The 23,428-nt window shown below is 37.5% G+C and overlaps 1 protein-coding gene across 4 annotated transcripts in view; it reads left to right on the top strand.

Moving 5' to 3' along the window:
• COG3 (component of oligomeric golgi complex 3) overlaps positions 1-23,157 on the top strand; it is a 30,732-nt gene extending 7,575 nt beyond the window's left edge. For all 4 annotated transcript variants that reach the window (XM_059466299.1, XM_059466297.1, XM_059466298.1 and 1 more), the window contains 16 exons: positions 764-844; positions 1,063-1,106; positions 1,304-1,430; positions 1,927-2,018; positions 4,462-4,601; positions 5,820-5,980; positions 8,095-8,200; positions 10,061-10,185; positions 11,800-11,889; positions 13,753-13,873; positions 16,144-16,232; positions 16,332-16,466; positions 17,461-17,536; positions 19,022-19,149; positions 19,718-19,816; positions 21,010-23,157. In XM_059466299.1, the coding sequence (XP_059322282.1) occupies positions 764-844; positions 1,063-1,106; positions 1,304-1,430; positions 1,927-2,018; positions 4,462-4,601; positions 5,820-5,980; positions 8,095-8,200; positions 10,061-10,185; positions 11,800-11,889; positions 13,753-13,873; positions 16,144-16,232; positions 16,332-16,466; positions 17,461-17,536; positions 19,022-19,149; positions 19,718-19,816; positions 21,010-21,039 (1,644 nt within the window). In that variant the 3' untranslated portion in view covers positions 21,040-23,157. The remainder of the gene's footprint in view (positions 1-763; positions 845-1,062; positions 1,107-1,303; positions 1,431-1,926; positions 2,019-4,461; positions 4,602-5,819; positions 5,981-8,094; positions 8,201-10,060; positions 10,186-11,799; positions 11,890-13,752; positions 13,874-16,143; positions 16,233-16,331; positions 16,467-17,460; positions 17,537-19,021; positions 19,150-19,717; positions 19,817-21,009) is intronic.
• Positions 23,158-23,428: the final 271 nt, after the last annotated feature.

The raw sequence follows: 23,428 nt of genomic DNA, 5'->3' as shown, positions 1-23,428 counted from the left end.
TGTAACAGAACAAGACTGTCAGGACTGGGAAGGAACCGAGATCTGGATGTTCTCTGGTGATGCACACATGTGAGTGGAGGTTTTGATGTGAGTTCATAGAAGGATGATGAGGTTGCTCACAGGGATGAAAATAGGAGGTGAGGATGGTGGAGTTTTCCTGTCCCCATCATGTTTCTGAAGAAGACCATCTCTTTCTCACTTCAGTAGGGATAAGGGGAGGAAAGCTTGGTGTTTAAACTGGGTCTCTGCTCTGCTTTGTTAGTGCTAGAATTTGTCTGAAGTTCAAGCTGTCTGCCTCACTGGGCTGAGGAGCTGTAGGGGGAGCTGCCTCAAGACAGCTTGATATTCTGGTTGTAGGTTGAATGCAAGCTGAAACTTAGCTTCTCTGCCTTGGGACCAGCAGATAAAGGGAAATTTGTTCCATTTTAGTACTACATATTAAGGACCAACAATCACTACTTCTCTGGCAGGTCCAGAGAAAATTTTTGTCTCTAATGGAGAATGTCATAATTACTGAAAATGTTCCTTTTTCTGTAGAGGCTGTTGGATGAAGCACTTGGCTTGGGTTTTGTTCTTCCATCTGACTTTAAATTCTGAAACCAGCATGCCTTTGTTGGTGGGAAGTGGCAAAGAGCTGTTTCACTGGAAGCATAAGCATAAACAACCAATACCCTGTTTTAGAGCCTAATTATCTCAGCCATTATATGCTAGTAGCCAAATATAGTATTTTGCTTTTTAACCAATTACTGATCTCTTCTTTCAGGATCCTTCAGCTGTGCCAAATTCTGACAATGCCTTCACGCTGTTTTATGTGAAATTCAGAGCAGCTGCTCCCAAAGTCAGAGTAAGTAGCTGGTAACTAACTTTTAAAAAGGAAGTTATGAAAATGAGGCTTGAATTTATTAGTGTGAATGCAGGGATTGCATATTGTGCAAATGTGAATGTCCAAAGATTGCATATTGTATCCGTGGAAAAATACTACAAACTGTTTTCCAATTACTACAGAAAATGGATTTACTGATAATACTTCTTTCTCTGTTTTTTTTTTTTTTTTTTGAGTAGACTCTTATTGAACAAGTAGAGCAAAGATCTGAAAAAATGCCAGAGTGAGTATGTCTGCATAATTTATCTTCAACAGTTTTAAGTTTTGAAAATATTTACTTTTGTTTAGGTACTGTTAAGCACATTATTTGTTTAAAAGAAAGTTTTAAAAATTGTAATTACACAGACCTAAAGAGGATATTAGAATGAATTTTGTGTGCCAGAAAATGATCTTCAGTTACTGTTTTAATTTCTTGGCTAGGTATCAGCAAGTTCTCAATGAAATCCATCAATGTTACCTCGACCAGCGGGAGCTTTTACTTGGTCCAAGTATCGCTAGCACTGTTACAGAATTAACCAGTCAGAATAACAGGGATCATTGTGCTCTGGTAGGTAAAGTAGTCATGTGTTGTGAAGGTTTTGTCATGTTTTAATCCTTTCTCCCCCAGGAAAAACGAACCTACTTAATTCAGTCATCTGCATGCAGAATTGTTACTGTTGTCTGTGAGTTTGAATCATTAACATTCTACTAATATTTTCAAGCCATACATGTTTTATTTCTGTAAAAACTCCACCCTGTTACGTACCTCACAGAGGGGGGGAGGATTAAAAAAAAGCATAAAATGTGGTTACTTAAATTTCAGAAACAAAAAAAGGGGCAGAAGTTGTACAGTGAGCTTTTATTTGGCTAGTAACATCTTTTCAGCCCGTACTCTTAGAGTTCATCTTGTTGCTTTTGAATTTTACAAACCTTCAGTTTAATCATAGCTGTAGTAATCACAACACAATATATAATATATAGTAATAATACCTTTAATATCTCTTGTGATACTGATGCAAAGAAAATAATTTAATAATCAAGTATTTGTATTTCTGTGAATACAGGTACGAAGTGGTTGTGCCTTTATGGTCCATGTATGCCAGGATGAACACCAGCTTTACAACGAGTTCTTCACAAAACCAACACCAAAACTGGAGTAGGTGGTAGATCCTGGTTTGGTTTTGTTTAACTGGATGTTGTATTTAGGGGGGTGTTGTGATGTAGCAGATAATATTTTATGGGAAACAGAGCCATGTTCAAATGGTTTGGTAAGAACTAGCAAGATAAGAAAAACAGCTTAATCACTTTAAGTGTCAGAATTTGTTGTTCTTGTGTTTTCTTCTTTCTTCAAGCAAAGCTGATAGTTCCCATTCTCCATAAGTAATCTTTGCAAATGCTCTGTAGATAAACATATTCAGGTTCTTTGAAAATAGCTGTAGAAGTCTACAGCTCTCAACTGTTTTTGTACAGCCTGTTTTGCACAGCCTGTAGCACAAGTGCATTCATTTACTTCAGTCTGAAGTTAGGCTGATGAACTCCAGCTATTTTTCCGGAAGGATTTAATGAGCTGCCCTTACTGTCAAGGAATATTTGCATGTTGTCTGTATTTGGACTGAACAGAAGGCAGGGTATTGGATGCCTGACAAGAGCGGTGTCCCAGTCTCTCGTGCCTAAACCTAAAAGAGGGACAGGGTGCTGTTTCACACAGGAATTGTATTGGAAAAGTATTGTTGAGTTTTTTACAACAAACCTGTAATGGTAAAGTATTTGAATAGATTATGTCCCTCCAGTTTTCTGGTATGTTTTAGTACTGATACTTGATTTTGAAATTTGGGTAGGTCGTGTTCCCTTGCTATAAAGTTCCTAACTAAAGTGTGTCCCTATTAGTGTAAGTCTAACTTATTAGTGACTGAGCAAGACACTGGTTTTGAGTGTTGCAATGTCTTAAATTGAGTGCAGCCTAAGTTAAACAAGTGTGTAACCTGAAAAAGACTGCCAAGTACCCTCCCCATCCTTCAAAGCTAAAGGAAAACCAAAACTGCTTAAAGCCTCACTAGAGATAAACCACAGTGCCAGAGTAGGCCCAGTCTTTTCTGAGGGTTTGTGGCCTTGTGTAGGGCATGCTCAGAATCTGAGGTGACTGAAATAAATTTGCTTAAGAATCAGTTTAGCTATCTCAGTCTAAATCCTGGACTAAACATTCCTAATTGAAATCAGTGTAAAATGTTGTTCAGCCAGAAATCTTGTCACTAATGCTATTCACACCAAGAATGATAATAGACTTCTGTTTTTTTTTTAATTTTGATGGAATGTAATTACCTAATTTCCTAAGAACTTGCTTCCCTTTTTTTTTTTGCCTACATCTAAATAAAATATTTTTTAAAAAATGTTTTAAATAGTAGCTCCTTTATTAGGTTTCTCTAAGCGTAATACATGGCCTCATTTTCTTTTCTGCAGTGCTAAGGTGCTCTGAAGATATTATAGCCTGGTGTCTGTGTAGATATAAGAGTTTACCAAAATTCTACCCAAGAGTAAAGATCTGAGATTGAGTATTGTAGTTAATAAATAAGACTAGTGAAACTTTCTCTTTTTTTTCTGCTTTTAACTGTTTTATCAAGTTACTTGTGGTGCTATAGGATGCAAAGGAAGAGGCATTCAAAATGTTTCTGCTGCGTATTTTTCATGAGCATTTTTGTTCCCAGTCTGAGGAACTGAAGTGTCATTGTCCCATTGACAGACATTTTTTGTGAATTAGAAAAAAACAAATAGTGCAGTAAACTCAGTGTCTTTATCACAGTGTCATTATTCAGTGTTCTTGATGTTTAAATTTCCAACTCTAGAAATTACTTGAATTTTCAGCTACTGGCAATGGCATTAGTGCCTAATATGTGATTAGTGAGGGGGGCATTGAGAATGGCAAAAATGTCTAGAGTGAGTGCTTTTGATGTCTTAACCAGGATATGCACCACTTTGAACATGAAAGAAAAAAATCCATGGAAGTGGGATTTCTGGTGTGTCACTGTATTGATATCATAACTTCAGTTAGATTGGAAAGTGTGTTCTGAGATGTTGGTAGCTATAACAGAAAACATTACCAAGCTTCTCCTCCTGCATCCCTCTTTGTGTGCTCCTGATTCTAACACACTGTTGAGTCCTTGCAATCAGATGAGCCTTTTCTCGAGGGAAAATTCGGGTTGTTGATTCTGAGCTCAGCAGGAGCATTTTTTTACATAGTAGCCAAGTAAAACCAGGTTGCAGCGTCTTCCCTTTGTGACAGGTTGAGTTGTTGGTTGGTTTGTATAGGTTTTTTTTGGTTTATTTGGGTTTTTAAAATTTTATATTAAAATTAATTAAAAGCTATAACACCATTTTTAAGCAGTTGATATGTCACATCTTTTAAAAGGAAAGCTTTTCCTACTTTTTAGGTAATAGTGGGTTTATATTTTAAACTGTCTTGTTTGAAGTCTTCTATGACACCTTTTTTCTCTCCCTCCTTTCAAAAATCTTTGCCACAAAATAATCTATGTTTGTGGTAAAATTTTCTTTTGCTTTTGAGGGATCCTGAAAATATTTTGCTTTGTTTTATTTTTTCTTCATAGTGAACTCTTGGAGAAGTTGTGTCTTTCATTGTATGATGTCCTGAGGCCAATGATCATCCATGTCATTCACTTAGAGACACTTTCTGAGCTCTGTGGGATTCTCAAAAATGAGATGCTTGAGGATCATGTACAGAACAATGGTAACTCGTAGATTGAAGATTATTGTTTTTAAGTGTCTTCTTAACTGATAAAATTATTTAATTGCATAGTCAGAAATTCTAGATGCGTATTTCTTTCTAGTGGATCTTAACCTAACCTCATATTTGACATGTTTGTGTAAAATTAATTATGCTTTTTCATTTCTAGTGAAGGTCTGTATATTTGGGTCTGTGCATAGCATCATTTTAAGTAATGTACTGATGTTAGTCATGTTTTCTCTAGATTGTACAAATGCTAGCAAGCATACACCCAGTGTATATGCATGCACCAGGGTTGATTTAAATTAACTTTTAAAATTAATGAACTGCTTCACTTGGCCCTGCTAATGCATCATCCATGTAGAGCTTTCTGCATAATGATGATAAAATAATTGAAACTGATTTTTTTTCAATTCTCCTTAATGTCATGTTTCCCAGATTAGAAATTGTAACTTCAGCAGAGGAGTTAAGTAGCAGTGTAGATTCTGGAGTTTTGTGAGTATGCAGAGCCCAAAGTCTCATAGGAGAGGGCCGACCTGGTGTCTCATTTCATAGTATGACCAGTGCAGAATGGAACCCTTTCAGAGTCTTTATTGCACCAGGCAGTAAATAGAAATCATCCTTGGTACCTGATTTATCACCCAGTGTAGCTCCTTGTCACTGAAGCTGTGCCAGTAATCATGAAGAATTGTTCACTTTCCTGGAAGTATAATTGTGACACTGTTCGAATGAGCAAAAATTTGCTGACTTAATCATTTGGCTTATCATAAGTGTCTTACTTCTACTTAAATTTGGGCTGATACAGTAATTCTTAAGTTTGATGTGACCTGCATTGGTTTATCTGTTTTTATCAGCTCCCAACAGTCACACCACGAGTATTGGCTGTGATGGAACCAAAGCCACCTTGTTTTGTTGTTCCCTCCAGAATTCCACTTAATGTACCCAGGTCTGAAATAGATAGAACCCTTAATTCTAACAATGCATCTGAGAATGCATTTTCATAGCCTAATGAAAATCTGGGGAGCCAAAGCAACTGCAGCATGGAGTTCAGTAAACTCCTTGTTTATCACAAATTTGTCTGCATGCTGCTGTTCCAAAAATACCCTGACTCCATCTGCAGCAAGCCAGGTTTTTATGGTCATATGTGTGATACTTCAGATTTGTGTTTCTATAAGCTTGTTTTGTCATTAACAAGTTTGTGCCTGTTCTTATCTTTGTCAGCTGAACAACTGGGAGCCTTTGCAGCTGGTGTCAAGCAGATGTTGGAAGATGTGCAGGAGCGCCTTGTCTACAGGACACACATTTACATCCAGACTGACATCACCGGCTACAAGCCCGCGCCCGGCGATCTCGCCTATCCTGACAAGCTGGAAATGATGGAGGTACAGCCTCAGCTTCTTCATTGGCCTTGACTTTGTACATGCAGTGTATGCAGTTATGCAATTCAATGCTTTGCAGCTTGGGTTTTCCTGTTCTTAGGTGTATTTGGTGTTATTGCCGTTTTTAAATTGACACTTGCTGATTAAATTATGGCCCTGAACTAGATGTCAATGTTTTATGTCAAACTTAGTGACAATGGCAGTAGTTCTCACAGTTAACAGTTTTGATAAAACTTGAAGCTTCTGAATTTTTATTTACATTCTTCAGTAATAGGTATTACCCAATGTATTTCCTAGTTGAGCTGGAACTGAAATGATGCTTGAGACAGTCCCAGTTAGCTTCAGGTTTGTTTTAAGAACTACTGGTCAACTAGCTTTTGGTAGGCATGTGTGTACCCTGTGCTCAGGCAGTGTGAGAGGAGATTTGCTTTAAATAATTTAACATGTTAGCAATGGCTTCCAGAAGCCTTTTTCAAGTTCTTATCAGTATTAGCCATTTTTTAGTCATTCCAAGTCCTTTGAGTCAGTGTTCCTGTTGAAATGGATCAAACTAATTCTACTTATTTTAAAAAATGAAATAACTCATGGAAATAAATAAATGCCCAATGAGAAACCTTTAATGAGTTTTTGACTAGAACAAGCTGCAACTGCATGAAGACTACATGGAAGCAGTAAAGCATAGTAAAGATCCCCCTCCAAATTCACTTTATAATGGGAGACCCAAGCTGTCAAAGCACTGAGGTGACTGAGAATGGCTTTTCCAGCATGGACTGGCAAGATTCAAATTTTGTCACTGTATTCTGCTTTCCACGTAGCTGCCAGAATAGCTGGTGGTGCTTAGAAAACTGTAGGACTGAGTTCCAGGTGACCAGTTGATAGAAAGCTGCTGTTTGACTTCAGAATCAGAACATGACTTATAAAGAACACAGCAGCTATCTGTCTGTCTGTCTGCCTTATCTCTCTCTTCTACCTACCTACCTAAAATACATGTATTTTGCTGTGGGCTGAAAGACATTAACATTATGTGACTGTACCTTACTGGGCTCAATTCTTGTCTGCAAACAGAAAAAACACTGTGAGAAAATTACCAGCAGTGAACTCATGTTGCTGTGATATTGTCCTTACACAATAAAAGCTTTAGATATATATATATATCTAAAGCTTTTATTGTGCTACAGTTAGTACTTTGGCATTTTTTTTTGGATATCCACGGGGTTTTAAACCCTGAAGCTAGTGAGTCTGTTGAGTACATGCTCTTTGTATTGAAAGTTTAAGGACTAATAAGCATCTCCAGGCAAGTGATTCTCCTGTTTGGTCTGCATGAGGCCTTATTTTCTAACAAAGGTCCTATGGCCCTTCAGTTAAGGAAGAGAAAGTTCATTGCAAATTGAGAAATTATGCTGCTCTTCATATGTCCTCATAAGACTTCAGTTTTTGCCTGGTTTGAGATTCATTTGGCTACTTGATTGCTTTTAAACCTTAAAACCTTGCTATTTAGAGAGCCCTTCTGTCTTAGTAAATGAATTATTAAAATGTTAAAAGCATGGGGCAGAAATGTTTCTTGCGCTGTTCTGCTCAAATATTAATGCAGTTCTTTGCCCATTCTTGCTGCCTCTGTTGCTTTGAAGCTGACCAAGTAGTGGAAAAGGTTGAAGTAATGTAGTAGTAGTGAAAATGTTGAGTAATGTTAGGGGAAGGCTTTTGGTTGAACTCCTGCAGGGAATAAACTACAGAGTACTTTTGGGCCATCTGCACATGTCATTTATGGAAATAAAGCCATAAAAAATGATCTGTTTAAAATCCTAGTAAGTGTTGAACTGGGTTACCCTATTTTGTCCTTTCTAGGTGGCATTATAGGTCATTATAGAGAGGTCGGTAAAACAGGCAGAATGGAAAGAGCAGTGCTTTACACAGATAGGTGTTTGTGAATATCATATTGCAACATTTCTGCCACTGGAAACATATTGGAAACATCTGCCTATTTCTTCTAAATGTCTTTGAAACACTGGAAGTTGAGTGTAGCTGATTTCTTTTGCAATTTAGCATGCTTTTATCTGTTGTAACACCAAAGCAGTGTTATGTGATATTAAAATATTATTGTGTATCTTTCTTTGCAGCAAATTGCACAGAGTTTGAAAGAGGAACAGAAGAAGCTGCCATCTGAAGCTTCATTTTCAGATGTCCGGCTAGAAGATCCTGAGTCCTGCAGCTTAGTTAAATCTGGTATGAAATACATCTCATATTGTCAAATTAATGCATAAAGCTCATGGACTGTGAGCACTAGCTTGAACCATCTGTGAGAAACTTGCATGGGTTCTTTTCCTAGACAAATTCATAAGCAATTTTTAGAGGTGAACTTTGTCTCAAAGTTTAGTTTTGTGTTTTAGATGAGAAACAGCCTGATCCTGTTCTTTTGGTGCTATTTCTTTGTGCTTCGAGTACAGTCTGTTATATGAAGCAACTACTTTTGCAACCAACAGCATCTATTGTACTTTGTATAAACCTGAGATTTTGTATTCTCCACTGAAAAGTGTCCCTGCCATCAAGATATGTACTTGAGGTTACTTTTGTTTGTTAGCTGTGCTAAGATGGAAAGGTGATTTGGTGTGTCAGGCATGTCTCTTAAATTATAGGTATTTAAAATAATTCAGAATTAACTCCTTGTCTTTTTAAACATGTGACCCATGTGTCTGTAATTACACAAATTACAGCAAACTGGAATAAAATCTCATAAAATATGGCTGTTCTGATGCCAGTTGTTTGAGTTTAAATTACTATCGAAGATCCATGAAGAATTTCTCCTTTTATTTTATCATTGTTCAGAGTGGTACAGTGTTATTTATTTACCCAGCAGCATCTTTCTTAGCTCTTTATCACTTGTTTCTTGTATTCCTTTTGATTACATGGTAGTTTCTTGCTTTTGGCTTGGAAAGTCTGCATAGGTGTTTCTAGCTTTACTCCACAAATCCCATTGAGAATGGAGTTCATCGTACTTCACCCCAGGTATATGGAATTTGCAAGTCCTTTAAATCTCACCTGCACTCAGGAGATGGAAGGAACCTATATGGTATAATTTGAAGATGTGTGTCTGAGATAATTTGGATCATTTGTCCTTCAGAGGTGCTTCTCTCCCATTTCAGGACCTGCAGGAATAGCTGAAGTGACTAATAAATGGCCTAGAAACCTCAAACAGATATCATAAGATTTTACAGGCTTTCTAATTACTGTGACAATAAATTTATAGTTGCAGAAGGTAGAAAGATATTACTAGATTATTTCAGATTATTTCTTCACTGATCACATAAACACAAATGCATTTTCCATCAGCAGGTGAAACTGCAAAAATTTTAGTTTTTTTAAATGGTTGGTATTTGAAATCAGAGTTCTGGTGCTATTGACTCAGCTGTTTCCCAGCTTGATTTAAGGACAAAATGAAGACAGACGTCTGTCTGTCAGGTGTTGTGAAAATCCATTTTGAGCATACTGTGTTATTATGATGGTTACCCAGGAGGAGCACTTTTTTTTTGTTTACAACAATCTCATGACAAAATTGGTTTTGCTGTTATTTTTGCAGTTTATAAATTATGTTTAAACCCTATTGTTTTGCTACTGTTCAATCCATGTAGGATTATCCCCAGCAGAAGGCAAAGAGTGAATAATGTTTTTTCCCTTTTTTTTTCCTAAGCATTTCCTGTAATTTCATGATCTCTAACCATTTCTTTTTATTCTTTTCTCCTGTGCTATTTTTTTTCGCTAACTGATAATTTCAGCTGTTTAGTGGAGTGGGAGGTGTGTGTCATTGGAGACATGCCTGTAACACTAACTCATTTAAAAAGGTTGAGCTGGGCCACCCCTGAAAGCAAATTCATGTCTTTCATAGGCTTGTGCTCGATTCACATCAGAAATCTAGTACTGACCTGCTCAGAAGGAAAAAAAAAATAACATGCTTGGGTAAAATAAAATGTCATATTTCTGTGTAGAGAGTATAAAATGGAATTTTATATTTCAGTTGATATTACAGTCTCCTTTGGTTGGAAGGACAGATGGGCAAGCTTTACATGTGTGTATTTTGCTTTTAAACAGGTTCAGCTGAATTCCTTAATCCCAGGCATCAGAGCACGATTTCACCTGCAGATCTGCATGGAATGTGGTATCCTACTGTCAGAAGGACTCTAGTGTGTCTCTCCAAACTGTACAGATGTATAGATGTATGCAAACATTTCTTTATCTAATTTTTAAGATGAAGTTATAAAGTGTGTAGAGCATCATGTCTAAATATTTTAATACAAATTAGGAATGGACAATTACCGGCCTCTAACCCCTTGGTCTTTCTGCTGCTATCTTTATGTAAAACAAGTGAACAGACAAATTTAAGCTGTCATTTCCAAGACAATTTTATATTTGTAGAATTGGAAAAATGGCACTGATTTGTACATCTATTGCTTTTGCTGTTACAGAAATAATTCAGTGTCTGATGTTCAAGATACTGATCTCACCAAAGCTGAGGAGTAAATAGGACAAGAAAAAATAGAAAGTTCTGGGTCAATTACAGGGAATGATTTTATTGCTGAAATTACTGGGTGAATGTGTTTGAGTGATGTGTCTGGTCTTAAAAATGGTGACTGTGATGCTTCTACATTTTGAAAATGTTCTGAATTTTTTTTGGTGGTACATCTCTCTATGTTCCAAAACGTAGTAACACATTTCCAAAGTTTAAGACAGTGGAAATCTTCTTGTCTATCAGAAACAAAAGCAATGTTTATTTAAAACATATTTTAAGACTTTCCCACTAGAATGTGTTTTGTGTTGCTCATTTAACAGCATACAAGGCTGCTAAGTCTCTGAGGAAACTAATGCAAGTGTTTTTGCTTTTCTGCATGTGTTGTATCTTTATTAGACACATTTAATGGATTTCAAAATATCTTTGATGCGTGTTACACAAAACTCCTGCCAAGATGCTATTACTAAAAAAGAAGCTGGAAAATACTAATGCTTTGGTGCTTGAAATATCAATCCCACTAAAACAGATGGATATTTGCCCTTGTTTTCAGCTAGACCTTTGTAAATGAGGTGATTTCTGTGTTGTTTGCAAGGCTCGTTTACAGTGTATCTGCACAGAGGTTAATTTAGTTTTCCCCTGAGATGCTGTAGCAGAACTGGCACCCTTTGCCTGCACCCTTTATATAGGGAACACATGAATGAAGTGGTGCTGGCAGGTCTGGAGCAGTCAGGGCTCTGTTGCAGTGCTGGTGGGAGTGAGCTGTGTTCCTATGGCTGGCTCAGCCGTAGGATCATATTGCTGCCACTTAAGCACTTGCTCCGTGTCCCTTGGGCCGTGGCAGCTGTCATGTTTGTTTACTAAGCTGTCACAAATGTGAGGTAATTTGAGGCTGCCTGAGGTTAAGCTCACTCCAATGATCTCGTGTCTGTTTCAGGTGTAGCTTGCACACACACAGGTAGTTGCCCTGACATACAAAGAGTGCCTGGTCAGGTTACCCAGCACACACCATTCATGCTGTTGGCTCTGAAAGTGTGAGGTGTCACTGACCATGTTGCTACCCAGGTGCCAATTCAGAGGTGCAGGGTGAGCAGGGCAGGCTTGTGTGGGTACCTGCATCCAGCCTGAGTGGTTGTAGCAAGCTTTTGTATGTGAATGCTTCATTCTCTGTCACTGCACGTAGCCAACATGTTTGTAGCTAGTTGATCTGGAGTTTTATAAGCTGGTAAACACATTGTTCACACAGTGCAACTCTTAAAATTCCGCCTAAGCTTTGCTGACACCTCTTTTCTTGGTCTTTTTTTTCTTTTCCTTTTCCCTGCAGAGGGCAGTGTTTCAGGGATTATCACAAGAGGCCTTATCTGCCTGCATCCAGTCGCTGCTGGGAGCTGCCGATTCCATCAGCAAAAACAAGGTCAGAATCTGTGCTTTGGCTATGATTTCCACAGCCCCCAGCCCTTTGTATATCTAAAGTCATGAAGCAGTGGTTCAGAATTCTGTTAAAATCTTAGTTAAAGCATGTTGCCCTGCCCCCAGAGACTTGGTGGATTTGCCAGTTCTTAGTTATGGTTAATGTATTGCAGGGCAAAGATAATGATTCACATGGTAGCATGTCTGAAAAGGTGGCATACAGATTGTAGCAATCATGTTTACAGGCTGCTCGAACTCATGGGAATTCAGTAAAGTGATGCCTAAAGGGAAATTTTTGCTAGAGGACTTTGTATTTATTTTCACTGCCTGTTACTCTTTTCTCTTTTTCTCTGCCTCCATTGTCTGAATTTTTAAAAATCTTTCTAACTTACGTTCACTGGGAAGAAGTTTTAAGTATTCTCTGCTCAGAACTGTATTATCAAAAGGTTTGGTCTGGTGTGTTGCTCAGAATTCAATGCAGATTCATCAAGTCATTTACACTTTAACTGTGTTTAAGTAGTTGGAGTAAACTTTTTTTCCCTGTCACAGTTCCTTTAAATCCTGTAGTAATTTGCTAATTCCTAACAGCCAGGAAGTGAATTAAAAAAGAAAAGTCTTAGTAGGGTAAAATTGTTGGATTTTTATAAGCAGTAACTATTTAGTAATGAAAAAGGTTTTAGTTCTGATTAGAAGTTATTTGTTTTAAAGTGTCTCTTTTGAGTGTCCTTTAAAAAAATCTGTTAAACATAGCAACTTTAAAAAGAAGTGCAAGCTACATTTCCCTTTAGTTTGAGCAGATAACTATTTCCTGTGTAACTGGTTCAGAATTCTACAGTTAAATACCAATTCCAGCACTATGTACCTGGCCAGCATTGATTTAAAAGTACTGCAGAGAATGAAACTTGTTCTGCAATGAGCCCTAAATAGGTTGGCCCAGAACTAGGATCTCTATTACTTTGTTCTTGATGCATGTTAATTTAGTGTTATCTGGTAAAATGATGCATATAAGAATTTAAAAAAACCAAAACCAATCACCCCAAACAACTCAAGAGGCCCTTTCCACCACTCATTTTTAGTGAAATTTCTATTTGGTGAAAGTGCAGATTTAAATCTGATTTATTCTTTTCTATTTTATTTAACATTGTATCAAGGAAAGTCGTCTTCCAGCTTGCGAAAGCGAATTTGATTTCTAGAGTCTCCTCCTTTTACCTCAATGAGCCATGAACTTTAAAGATTAAAACCAGCACATGTTATAAAGCATGCAGTTAAAATAACAAACAGTGCAAAATGCATCATTTAGATGGAGTGAACTTGGCCTTCTTTTACTATTTGTATCTTTGCTGCACTGTTTAGAAATTAACTAAGCTTTGTGTTTAATGACATGAGAAAAATGCGTTGTAAGACCTTTGCAGAACAGCACAGTTAATCAAGATTATTACAGGAACATTGACTTTTTTTAGTCATTGTAATGATGAAAACGAATTTAGAACCTCATGTTTTTCAACTATAAATTATGTGAATTACATGAAGCTCCTCTCTCTGAAGAAGAATAAATTTGTATCTTTCAAATAGTGGATACCTTTACTTGATGAGGACATTTAGTAATATGGCTGTGTAATCTAATTCTTCTAAGAAATAGGAATAAAGTATCCCATTAAAGTAGAAGTAATGCTTCTGTAGTGCAGTGTATTAGGAGTAGTATAGAAATGGGATTTGTTGATCCCAGAGTGTAGTTAATCACATTACAGACTAATGGAAAAAGCTTGTTAAATAATAAAACTGGAAACGTTGAAACTTTGCTCCTCATTTAATTGTTTGGGTTTTTTTTTTTTTACATGTAATGCATGTTCTTTCTCTTGTGCTGTAGACCCAGGTCGATGGACAGCTTTTCTTAATAAAACACCTTCTGATTCTTCGTGAACAAATTGCTCCTTTCCACACTGATTTCACCATTAAGGAAATTTCCCTGGACCTTAAGAAAACTAGAGGTACTAAACAGCTGCTGGCTACAGAATGGGATGGGATTGTCCTCCCTTTGTGCCAGCAAAAGTTTTGGGTTTATTTTATGTTCACTTGCAATGACCTGTATGCTTTTTCTAATCTCTTGCTTTGTTCCTAGCTTTTCTGAAAAAAACCAAAACCATTCTCCTACTCGGGGCAATTCAAAATGTATCTAATAAATTCCTTATTTTTGTATGAAATGTGTTTGCCTGCTTTCACTGCTGACCTAACTCATTTATCCAGTCTTTTTTAAGAACAGCTAAATAATCTACATTTCTATTGCACAGAATTGTCTTTCCTCTTTTCTGACCTGTTAAAGAAATATCTTTCTGCTGCTTAGCAGGGGAATTTAACAATACATAGTCAACTTATCTAGAGCAAATTAAGATTTCTTGGACCTTTCTGTGAGGTTTTTGTTTTGAGAAGGATTTCTTATTTTGCAAGATCAATGAACAGTATCGGTATTATGGTATTATGTAGTGAGCATGTCTCTTGTAAGAAAATAGTAGTAGTGGCCATGGTCATGGTTTTTGAGATTGTACTATTGTTCCCTTACAAAATTCAGGAAAAAAAGCTCTTAACACAAAATTGAACTGTCATGCACTTTCCAAGTTGTAAGGATAATGGGAAAAATTATTGGAAGCATGTCGAGTTTCTCTCTTTCCATTCCAGAAGAGAAAGCTGAAGAAATAACTTCTCTTTCCTGCTAATATGCTGCAGTCTTAACTCTGAGCAAGCATTTCTTACACTAACCATTTCACTTGTTGCATTTGAACATCAATGAAACCTCCTACCTGTTGAGTGGTTTCTAGTTGACTGGAGGTTAAAGGGCAAATACATCCTTTTGGTGTCTTGTCCTGGCTGATACACAAGTTTGTTCTCCATATTCATTTAATGGAATAAATTTCTGTGCCAGCCAGTGCTTTGCAGGTGGTAGTGGTAAGTAATGGAAAACACTTTCTTTATATTGGGTGGTGGTGGCAGTGGTGTTGAAAAGATATATGTTGTGCTTAATTCTTACTGTGGTGTAGCATAGGCCAGTAGGGCTCTTATATTTGAGATGAGTTGTAGAGGAAAAATAATATGGCTAATAGTTTTACTGTGTTCTACCAAACTTCCTGCACACAGGTTTAAGATTTAATTTGGTATTTACAGATGAAGTGGGACTGCTTACTGTAAAAGTCATGCTTTTGTCCAATTTCTTTGAAGTAGTATAATGTTAAGGTACATGTAACTGAAATATTAGGTGGGAAGAAGGACTAGCTTATAGTCTTCTAATCAATAATTTAGGAAATCTTTGGAATTTCTGAAATTTCTGGTAAAAAAATCAGAGAACAAAAATAATCTTGCTCTGTGTTCACCTTTCACTACATAGGAGTGCAGGTTCTTAGTTCAGTGCAAAATCTACAAACATATATATTTGGTATTATCTCTTTATTTAATGTCTCAGAAAACACTTCTTTTACTCTTACATATTTTTTCCCTCCCCTGTTTCATACAGAATGCAGAATTCCTTTTGAAGTGAAAAAAAAAAGCAGATAGATTTGTAGGATGATAAATGGCTGACAGTAGGGTGAAAAGCTATACTGTAACTAATAATTTTCTTTTTCCCAGTTTGACTAGATTTCAGTGTGCCAGCATCCTGTTGAGACTATAGGTGTAATTTCAGTATCTTGTGTTATTTACAGACATTGTTGCTTTTCCTTCTGGAGACTTGTGTAGAGAACATAAACATGAGTGTTTATCAACCTTGATGTTTTGTTGTTTTGTCCTAACTAAAGCAGCTAAGCACAGAAGAAAAAAGTGCCAATTAAAAGTTGTTTCATACAACTGTAGTTGGTTTTCCCAGGCAATGTGTGCAAAATTTTTGTTTGTAAATGCCTAAATAGCTTACGAAAGTCTTCCACTTGTAGATTACAGTAAGAAGAAAAGGAGAGCTCACACAATTTACATGGTTATAGCGCTGCAGTTAATATCAGCAACTTGTTAGTTTCTTGTAATGTATTTATCTGTTTAGACTGTGCAACTTTAAGGTACAGGTGTACCATAGGTGCCACTGAAAAGTAGTGAATTAAGCTTTGTGTGCTTCTGTGCATGTGCCCTTGTGCATCCACTCTGAGCAGTGCTAGAGTCATTAATGTTGCAGTCATAGTCATTCATGCTGGGCCATTTTTATGCATAAATGAGTGATTAGAGTTTGTAGTTCCTGGAGCTGAGTGGCATTGACTTACAGTGTGAGTGACTTTCTGATTCACAGATGCAGCATTTAAAATCCTGAATCCTAAGGCAGTTTCAAGATTTTTTAGACTGAACAGCAACAATGCCTTGATACAGTTCTTACTGGAGGTAATGTGGAGTCTTATTGAGTTAAGAAAAATTGGGTCATTTAAATGTGTGGTGATCTCTGGCAGTTAAAAAGAAGAGAATTGTTGTTCTCTGTTCAAGGGTACTCCAGAAATCAGAGAACATTATATTGACTCCAAGAAAGACGTAGATCGTCATCTGAAATCAGCTTGTGAGCAGTTTATTCAGCAGCAAACCAAACAGTTTATAGACCAGCTGGAGGAGTTCATGACAAAGGTACAAATGTATTGTATGTTTGTTAACCTAACTGAAGTACTGGGAGGATAAGGGAATTGGTATTTAAATTGGGTATATGACAATCTGCTGTGCTGTGTGATTAGCTGAAGATAATGTGCTTTCCTTTAAGTTCCAACAGCAATTTTCCAGGCATTTTTGAGATTAATGGAGTTAAAGGAATATGTCATAGCTTGTTTTTACAAGCAACCCTTGTGTTCTTTGATCAAGAAGCTTTAATTTTTCCTTGAATTGTAACAAGTGTGTGAAGGTTGGCAGGAGCTTTTCTTTCTGCAGAATCTACTTTGATTGCATTTGTAAGCCTTCAAAAACAGTCTTGGGTCATGTGTGTTCTTGAGGGAGTATTGGATGTCTTGTTCAATGCATTTCTTTCTAGAACCTGCTCTAGAGGCCAGGATTTCTAGTGAGAAAACCTCTCAAGAGGATCTATTCTGAACCTTAGGTCCTGAGAATAAGTGACATGACCTCTCAGAAACTGGGGCCCCAGCATTGCATGGACTGCAGATATCCTAGCTGCTGATTTTTAAAGAATTTAGAAGATGACAGTATTAAATTTACTCATGCCTGTCATGCTGGGGTAGGGGTCAGTGGCATGCCTAAAATATAGATGGGTAACTGGTGAGATTGATAGATTCTCTGAGTGATCTCAGTGATTCATTGGGAATCTGGGGAATTTGACTAAGCTGCTTAAGGATAGGTCTCTTTTGAGGTTTTGTATCCTTAGGTGCCTAAGCATCTTTGTAAATTTAATCCCATTTAGAATTTTACTTTCAAGAATTGATCATGGTTGTAATTTTGAATTGCATTTCTGTCAAGCTGCTTCCCCTGTGTGTTGTTAAGTCAGGCCATAGAAGAGACAGATCATTGGAGATTCTGTACACTGTGGTATCTCAGAGAGTTGTGCAATTTTTAGTTGGTTACTTTGTTGTGAACTCAACTGAAAGAAACATCATTTTGTTGATTTTACTTCTTTTAGGCAGCTGCTTTAAAAACAATGGCCACTCAAGGAGGTCCCAATTACAGCCTTTCACAGCAACCTTGGGCACAACCAGGTATTTACTTTGGTTTATATTCATGTTACTATTAGGAATCTGAAGAGGTGGCCAGAATAACTTGGACTGAGAGACTGTGATTGATTTTGAAAAATTCTACATATAAGAACTGTCTACTTTTTTCTTGCAAATCCTGGCTTCCATTTGAGCCTGTGTGCTATTTGAAATGTCTTAAGCCAGCTCTAAAAACCTGACAAACTTCAGAATATATGTTTAATTGGTGCAGTAGATTAATGCCTTGAGTATTTCTCAAGCTGTGATTGTTCATGTGATTGTGCTGTTTACATGTGATTGCATGTAAACAGCATTTCTGCAACTGCATACAGAATGTGCTTAAGGAATTAATTAATTGTGTTATGATAAAGCTTTTACTTGTATAGGAAAGAATGAATCCTCACTGACTCCCTTATTGTCTGTACATTTGGTATTTACTTTGTTTTGAGTTTTCCTGTCACCATGCAAAAATGGAATCTGGGTTTGTTTCCCTATTTTTTAAAAATTCAAATGTGAACACTTTGTAGGAGCATTTGGAGCAGTTTTAGATGTTCCTTGGTTGTTTTGTTCTTCACTTTACAAAGTTGTGCTTCTGGATGAAAAATTCTGATTATTCCAAATCATACACTGGAACCTTCTGTTGCATCATATTCTTAAGATGCAAAGCCAGCCATGTTTATACATAATTCAGTGCTGCTCCATAGGTCAGACACTCTCAAGGGCTAACTCGAGGTTCTACTTAATATCTCCCTCTTCTTCAGGAGTTTTTAAATGTTTGTTTGGAGATAATTATGTGTATAGAAGCAAATTGAATCAGAGTTTCTGCTGTTTCCTGGAGTCATTTAGTCTGCCTAGTCTGGGAAGTAGGACTAGGCAGAAAATTTAGATGTGGCAGAAGTTGAGGGGGGTAAAAACCCACACAGGATTTTAATTTCAGTACTTGAAAACTACAGAATGTATTTTTCCGCTGGCCTTTAGGCAATGATCTTGTAAAATCATTAAAATTTCTAGCAATAAAGAAAGAAGGTCTTGTCTGACAGAGGATTCCTGTCTGGTTAATTCAAAATGCAGATTTCTGTGCAGCCTTTCCTCTCACAAACATGGCCTATAACCAGTAAGGAGGATTTGTGATTCTGTTCTCTTTGCTAGCACTGTTTCCCAGCAGTTGCTTTTCCAGTTAGATTTTTTGGGAGGGAGCCTATGTAGAACTTAGTTGCTATTGAAGGGCTGTGATTTCAGAAGCCTCAGGAGGATGTGGTAGCTTTCAGAAATGGGATGGGTACATTTTCTGCAGGGAATGGAAGCAGGGTCTGGCAAGCTGTGGTCCTGTGATGGGTTTGACGCTGCACAGCCCAGCACCCCCTCTCTCCCTTCCACTCAAACCTCTGGCAATGATCCGCCCCAGGAGAGTGGAGGTGATTTTCTGGAGTGTAGGTTTCAGCAAGCAGAACTCCATTTTAGCCCGTTAAACACATTTGCTTTTACTTTCAGCAAAGATCAACGATCTGGTCTCTTCCACTTACAAGACAATAAAAACAAAGTTGCCATCAACTTTACGAAGCATGTCCTTATACTTGTCCAATAAAGATACAGAATTAATTCTGTTTAAGCCAGTCAGGGTGAGTACTGCTGCCATGTTTTCCTGTAGATGTTTCATGGTGATATCTTTAGCTTAAAAAAGCCAAATCCAAACAGCTCTACTGCTCTCACTTGTACTGTGCAAGACATGGATACTACAGGGAAGTAACTGCTGCTCTTTATTGTGTACATCTTCCACCTGGCACCAAATGAGTTGCCATAAGGAAAATTAACTCTGTCCCACACCAACCAGTCGATTTTGGTCAGTTATGCATGGGCAAGAGCACCAGAGGCAGAAAGGGTGATAGAGACTGAGTGGAAAACCTGCTGTAAACAATCAGGGGAGCCAAGCTTGAGTATTAAGCTTCCAGGTTAAGTCTTTAGGACTCAGTGTTTCACTTTAGCACATCTAACTGAAGTTTTTATCTCATGGCTAACGTGGATTCCTGTAGCTGTTTTGGGGCTTGTTTTAGAAAAAATGTTCTTGGAGCTTGACTGCTTCTCTCTCCCTGGTCACTTCAGTAGCTATTCCATGTACATTGTGTTTATTCTGGTTTAAGATGGGTGTTGTGTTTTTTAATATTGATTTTTTCTTCTTTTCTTTAAAAGAATAACATTCAGCAAATGTTCCAGAAACTCCATGCTCTGTTAAAGGAAGAATTTAGTAATGAAGACCTCCAGATCATAGCTTGTCCTTCAATGGAACAGGTATATATTGAAGGTCCCTATTTTATCAGTTGCTCTTTCATGTGACTGGCTTTTATAAACATAGATTTTTTTCATTTTTTGTATTTCCAGTGTTCAGTATCATTGTTTATTTCTTATCCCCCTTAATCCTGGATGATTAAACTTTGGGCTTTATCTGATCTTAAAACTCTCAGCTAGGAGAGGACTTTGGTTGGGTTTTTTTAATGAATGTCTAATAGATTTTCCTAAACCAAGGTGGTGATTGATGTTGCTGGGAATTGAGTTTTACAGCACTGTAGAAGAATCTTGCCATTTCCTGGCATTGTCTTCTTGGAAAGGTATCAAAGCCTGTGAATATGCCTTAAAAAAACTGCATTTGAAGGCAGTCTTTCCTTTGACAAATACAAAAACCAGCAGCTTTTACATTTAGGAAGCACGAGAATGAATTGCTAGAGTGCATTTGAAGTGAATTGTAGAGAGAAAATGTGCAGGTGTTTATGGAAGTGTAACCCTGCATGGTCTGTAGGCTCAGAGATAATTTGGGTTAAGAATTCCTTCTATTAGGATTCTCTGTCAGAAACCAAGTAGGCTTTTAAAAATGTCACTTTGACCTTAGTAGTCTAGGGAATGTGGGTAGAATCTTGATTATCACAGGATAATTTAAGCAGGTAATCTAGTTTATGGATTAGAGGATGTTGCCTGCAGTGTGTGTGGCCACAGGCATGTGTGATAACTGTCCTGGAGCACTGTCCTGGAGTGGGAGTGGTGCACCATAAGGAGGTGAGGTTACCCTGGAGGAGATGGCTCCCTTTAATTGTTTATCTGATGAACCTTAGGATCACTTACCCTACAAACGGAAGTGTGTGGGAAACCATGTTGTAATCTATGGGAAACAAGTACTGTGGAGGATCCCAAGTGTGTTTCAGATATTTGAGGTGAATGGTAACATTTTTTGCCAGTTTGCCTGTTTTTTGGAATTTCTTGACAGCACATGAAGTTACTTTAGGAAGTTTATCACAGTAGTTTGTGACTGCTGAAATGAGTGGTCAGCATAGTCGTCATTTTAAAAAGCATTTGACTGGAAATTTTGGCTGTTGTTTTGTAGCTGTCTTCTGATTAATGATCTTCCTAGGAATCTTGTTTAAAGGTTAAAATGTGACACATTAGTTCTAAAACTTGGCTTCCCTAACATAGGCTTTCATTTTGTCTTTCAGGTGAACTTACTCTTGTCGATGTCCAAGTAGGCCAAGAGTGAGGCTGCTTGGAATAAGCTTCAGCCAAGTGCCAGGGAGTGAAGGGAATGCAGAGACATTTGCTTGAAGTCAGCAAAAGATCCCTGTGCAGTCTGGTCTGCATCAAAACTATCCAGGCTGCTTTACCCTGTTTTAGGGAAAAAACCCCAAATGAACAGGTTTCTTGATTTGGTAAAGGTCTTACTTTTCATTGACTTGAGCAGTGGGCAGAAGAAAGTGAAACAAAAACCCCTTTGCTGATTACTCTTATGGAAGCTCAATTACTGCCTTTTCTAGGTATTTTCAAAATTGAAAACTTTTTTTGGTTTGTTTTTTTAATGTAAAAACCAATCTTGCTTTCCCTTAATGAGTTGATATATGCAATGGAAAATCACACTTTTAAAGAGATGCTGGAAATACAGTGCAGGAAATCAAATGAGAGCAGCAATAGATATTTCTGAGAGTTGGGAGATGACCATATTGGTATGACAGTTAGACTTAAGCAGGCATGCTCTGAGTTTTTCTTTAACTTCTCTGAAAATCCTGGTAATCCACCACATGCTTGAAAGTAATTCAGAGGTTCTTGCTTGGGAAACCTTAATTTCCCACATGTGAAGTGTTTCTTGGAACATTGGATGGGCTGTCTTTCTTACACTCTTGTGATGGGGAGTTATGAGGCCTGACCTGAAGTGTCATACTCTAGCCTTTCTCCATGTGAAGGTCTCAGATCCTTGGGATTTGCAATGGAAAGCTGTGCAACATAATTTCTGTTGTTTCTGAGTGAACTACATGTTTTCAGATGCTTTACAGCACTGCGTAGCTCTGAGAGTTTCAGCTATCTAATTTTAGGGCAGAGTTAGTGTTTTTGCCTTTCTCAAGATCAGATGGTGGTGTCACATTGTTTACAGTGGGAGTCTGGAGCTTGCACAGCCTTTGTGCCCTGGAGAAAGTGCTGATCAGGGGGTGTGGGGATGCCTGAACCTGAAGTGCAAGGCTGTCAAATCTGCATTGTAAAGCGAGGATAAGTACTCGGTGACTGGTAACCAGTGCACGCTGTTGAGTGAGCATTAATTGGACATTAGTGTGGAAAGCTGGATGCTAAATGCCTGGCCCTTAATGGAATGAACACTTCAGGGTCTCTCAGTGTGTAAATCTTCATGGTGCAGCACTATAAAATGAAAATGTAGTGGGTTATGTGACAGATCTTTAACTTATTTATAAAGCCTATTCTGTACTTTGGAATATGAAGAAATTTCCTTGCACATCAGTGATATTTTGGTTTAATAATTTTCCTGATATGAATAACAAGACTGGAGTAGAAGATGGTAGGACTGAAAGCTACCACAAGAAGTGTTACAGCAGTGGTGCTGAAATACATAAATGATACTAATAGGACCTTACATGACTCCTTAAAAATTAAGTAAAGGAACTAACTAGGAGAAAAACTTGCCCTCTCCCTTTACTTATGTAGAAATACAGTCTGTAAGATAATGTCCAGTGCATTGTAATATATGTATATTTGTTTTTTATAAGGTTTTTCAGAAGGACTGCATGGTCACTGTACAGAGTTATGACTAACTTAATGCAGACATTGTACAGAAGAGTTGTGAAGGGTAAACCATGGCAGTAGTCGCTCTTGTGCTTGGGACCTTTTTCTCTCTTAGAGTACCCAGACAGCTCTAGGACAGCTGGTGGAAGGATTAGAAGAGCAATCAGTTTATACAGCCTGTTTGCTAAATGAACATTTGTTTAAACATGTACAGTTTCAGATATTTACGTTTACAAATAGTGTAAATAGTTTCAAAAGATTAATTTAAGATGCTTTATATTATCTGACTAGAAACTTGCTGTTTTTAATTTTTTTAAATAAAAATGTTGCCTCCTATTTTGGTCCAAGGGTAAAGCTTTATTCTGTATCCTGAGGCTTGTCTGTCAAGATAACTGCAATACAGAGACAATAAACATCCTAATAAGCACAGGTTGTGCATTGCTGAGAAGTGTTCTTTTTTTAGCAGTAAGAGAATTGAGTTTGACACAGATATACCTGAGTGCTGAATGTACAGCTAATTGTTAAATATATGCCTCTTTATGGTTATAATAAAAGTAAATTTGTATTTTCTTTACTGACAAGCAGTCTTGTGTGACTAAATGGTCCCTTTCCTTGCAGTTTTGTTAGAAGGAAGAAACCACAAATGTGAACCACAACTGTAATACAAGAACATATTTTAGCTAAGTTGGCTTTTACTAAGAGAGCTTGGGAGCTGTGGCAGAAAACACAAGTGTTACTGTGTTTGATGACTGTTCCTGCCTGCTTACTCACAGACTCATTTACCAGAGTTTCTCATTACCCTGTGGTGCTCTTCTGGCCCTTGGTGGTGTGAAACACATCATGCAGAAGCTT

The sequence above is a fragment of the Ammospiza nelsoni genome, chromosome 2 (genome assembly GCF_027579445.1).
Source record: "Ammospiza nelsoni isolate bAmmNel1 chromosome 2, bAmmNel1.pri, whole genome shotgun sequence".
Classification (NCBI taxonomy): Eukaryota; Metazoa; Chordata; class Aves; order Passeriformes; family Passerellidae; genus Ammospiza; species Ammospiza nelsoni.
This window is presented reverse-complemented; position numbering and strand designations above follow the sequence as displayed.